This window comes from Grammomys surdaster, unplaced genomic scaffold (assembly GCF_004785775.1).
Source record: "Grammomys surdaster isolate TR1022 unplaced genomic scaffold, NIH_TR_1.0 137, whole genome shotgun sequence".
In the NCBI taxonomy this organism is placed as follows: domain Eukaryota; kingdom Metazoa; phylum Chordata; class Mammalia; order Rodentia; family Muridae; genus Grammomys; species Grammomys surdaster.
In genome coordinates this window covers 7,039,580-7,043,194 of record NW_021604595.1, presented here as the reverse complement: position 1 = coordinate 7,043,194, position 3,615 = coordinate 7,039,580, and the positions used below count along the sequence as shown (strand labels likewise).

General features: G+C 44.8%; 1 protein-coding gene across 2 annotated transcripts in view; it reads left to right on the top strand.

Annotated features, from left to right (window-relative positions):
- Phactr1 (phosphatase and actin regulator 1) overlaps positions 1–3,615 on the top strand; it is a 278,883-nt gene that overhangs the window by 265,886 nt on the left and 9,382 nt on the right. For both annotated transcript variants that reach the window (XM_028763224.1, XM_028763223.1), the window contains exon 10: positions 1,520–1,581. In XM_028763224.1, coding sequence (XP_028619057.1) covers positions 1,520–1,581 — 62 coding nt within the window. The remainder of the gene's footprint in view (positions 1–1,519; positions 1,582–3,615) is intronic.

Here is a 3,615-nt window from a genome sequence, read left to right as displayed (position 1 = left end):
TGTGTGTGTGTGTGTGTGTGTGTGTGTGTGTGTGTGTGTGTGTGTGTTTAAGGAAACAATGGGAAGAAAATAGGGTGGTTAAATCCAGAGGAAGAGACATTCATGGTAGGTACAGGTAGGAATCTCATGGCCCATTCCACAGGAAGAGTGGGCACTTCCTATGCTGCCCATACAAGGCCCTGATCCCCACAGGCAAGCGGGGACACAAAATCATACCCAGAGTGTGTCACTCATGGCCCTTAGTCCTGTTCAGAATTGCCACCATTTGTTGCCAGAAAAGCCATGGCCACCTTGGTTACAGCTGGCTAGAACTGCCTGTTACTGACTTCCTAGGGTGGCAAGAGGAATTACTAATCATATACTCACCACCTCGATTTCTATGCACTGGGATGTTTTTCTCTGAAAGACTCACGCTATACCCAGACCGTTAGAAGCCACAACAGGATTATAACAAAACAATGAAGTTTCGGAAACATTACTTGACAGCCATGATTACAAAATGGGAACCCAGGTATCCCAGGCAAGCTTAATGGATGCTGTGCCCAAATCAACCCATAGTTTACTTTTGCTGATGCCCTCCTAACCCTCCACGGGTGAGGAGCTCACTCACGCCTTCTGTGACACTAGTTGGCGCTCATGGTATTTTTCAAATAAGATGGTACCATGTTGATGACTCTGCCTCCACGGAGACCAAGGAACCCTTCCAAGGCCCAGGAGGTAAATGGTGGTCTGTTTATCATCACTTAGTTAGCTCAGACAGAGAAAAGGCCCAGGGTCTCTGCCCTTCTTCCTACTCTCTTCCCTGGATCCTTACTACAGCTTTTAAACCAGTTGCCCATATATTAATTTGGGAACATTTGGCCTCTGAAGTGTGCTCCTAAGACACTACTTCCAAGTCCAAATGCAGGCAAGCACAGTCCCCACTCTGGCCTTCACACATTCTGTGGACTTCTTGGAAGATTGAAAGGACTAATGGAATCAGGGCTTGTGCAAGGTGAAGCGTTCTGAAGTCAGTACAAGCAGCCTTTCGGGTTGCACTTGCCCCTGCCCTGTCATTCCCACAGCAAGCAGGTCGAGACGTGTCTTCTCTCCTGCCCTACAGGTCTCCAGACTCTAGGGCAACACACAACAAGCTCTTTCAGCCTCCTAGAAGCCCTAAAGGGCAGGCACAAGGTCTACATCTTTTTCAAGGAAGGTGTCCTTGGTCCTCCCCAAATGTCTGTCACTGTGTCCTCACACTTCTCAAGCATACCTCCTTGGCTTATAGTCACATTGCTCATCCCAGCATCCCTGCCTGGGCCCCAAGCCCCTGGAGACATAAAGAAAACAATAAAGTTAAAAAAAAAAAAAAAGATTCACTCCACTCAGTCCTCAGCAATCTGAAAGGCTACAGGAAGATAGAGCCAGGACCCTTCAGCCATAAGGATAACTAGGGGATGGGATCTGAGTGCCTGGACCAGAGCCTAGGTGTGAGCAATACCATGCACTATAGTCAGGAACATCTTCTGTTTATTTTCAGCTCGGAATGAACAAGAAGAGCAGGAGGAGAAGCGAGAAATCAAGAGGAGGCTGACTCGCAAGGTAAGCCAGTCCCCCTTCCCCAAAGCTGCTAGCCATACCTTGGCTTCTAGCAGCCTTGAGGACATTGAAGGCCCTTGACCACAGCTCTCTCAGACTCTCTCACACTTTTCTTGGGGATAATGGTCAACTCACCTATACTCAGTCCCAACTCTTTAGGCATCGGTGGGTACCAAGAACACACATGATATACAGGCACATCCATAGACTATACACCCATAAACATACAAGTAAATGAGTAAAAAAATAATAATCTTTAAAAAAACAGATTTGTGTATTTTAACTCCACCACACCATTGGAAACTCATTATAAAAGTTAGTAGGTTCAACCAAATATAAGATTGATGAGGAACAGTGGCACATGCCTTTAGTCCCAGCACTTGGGAGGCAGAAGCAAGTGGACCTCTGTGAGTTAGAGGCCAGTCAGAATGAGTTCCAGGTCAACGAGAGCTACATAGTGCAACCTTGTCTCAAAAAAAGAAAGAAAGAAAGAAAGAAAGAAAGAAAGAAAGAAAGAAAGAAAGAAAGAAAGAAAGAAAGAGAGAAGAAAGAGAGAGAGAGAGGGAAGGAAGAAAGGAAGGAAGGAAGGAAGGAAGGAAGGAAGGAAGGAAGGAAGGAAGGAAGGAAGGATGTAGTAGTTCAATATGGACATGATAACTTGTGCCTATAATCTCAGCACTCTGAAGGCTGAGATTGTCTCAAGTTCAAGGCTAGCCTGAGCTACATGTAATGAGTTGTAGGCTATTTTGTCAAAAAAAAAAAAAAAAAAGTTTTAAAAGGCAGTTTAAATACAATGCTATCTTTTGCTATGGTTTTAGGACACTGGGGACTTTCTTCATTCCCCCATTACTACCTGTTGAAATTGAAAAACTACTTGACTTTCTGCTGCTAAATTCAATTGGAATTACTGATCAGGAAAATACCAAAAGTACTGATCCATTTAGTTAAGACGTTTGGAAAACACTTAAAACTCCTTACAACTGGGGTTTTTGCTACATTTTAACTCCCCAAATAGAGGCTATTGTCATGTCCTATAAACTCACAGATCTTCTGAAACATGAGTGGCCTTTTGAGAAAAAAATTTGAATAATAAACTTGAAACTATTCTTAGGTCCTGTTGAAAGTTGAATTAATCGATGGCACACAGGATATAACACCCCCTCTGTCTGCCTGAAGTGTTTTTAATCAGCCCCCTGCAGTGGCCAGCTTGAAAAAAGGGTACTCAGTCTTAAAGATGGTGAAGAGACCCATTAAAATGAGCTCTAAAGATGCTCATTAGTGACTCCTCTTCCCTGGAAACATTACATAAAGGACAAGATTCGGAGATCCTGAGAGGCCATGCCACTTATTCAGGAGGTAATTTGGGTTTCTCAACATCCTCTCTCCCAAAACCATCCCAAACACTGGTGGCAAGCCAAATGCCAAACTAATTAAAGGAAGTGAAATAAACAAAGGCATGGATGGCGGATGGTGGGGTGGCGAGGTGGATGGCTGGGGAAGAGCCACCACACTGAGGGGATGAGAACAGAACTGAATGGCCTCACTTCAGCAGGTTGTTCTACCCCACCCCCACCCCCACCGCCAAGTCTTTGGTGAAAAGGTGCATTCACTGGTGAGCCTAGGTAAGGAGTAGGGGGTGGGGGAGGGAATACATTTATCTGTTGTGTGTCCTTGAAATGATAGCAAATGAAAAAAAGACGAAGCCCTCATTTCTGAGACAGAAAGTCAAAGACATTGAGAAAACAGCTCAAATCCGGTTTTCATCAAGTTCATTGAAACTGATCTCTGAAATCCCTAGATTTTTTCCCAAAAACGTAAGATGGCTTACCAAAAGGTATTTATGACAAATTACTCAGACATCAGGTGGGCATGGCGGCTCATGACTCTTCTCCCACTCAGGAAGTCTGAGGCAAGGGCATTGCTGTGAGTCTGAGGTCAGCCTAGGGTACAATAACAAGCTTCAGACCAACCTGGGCTACACAGTAAGACTTGAGAGAGGGAGAGAGGGAGAGAGGGAGAGAGGGAGAGAGGGAGAGA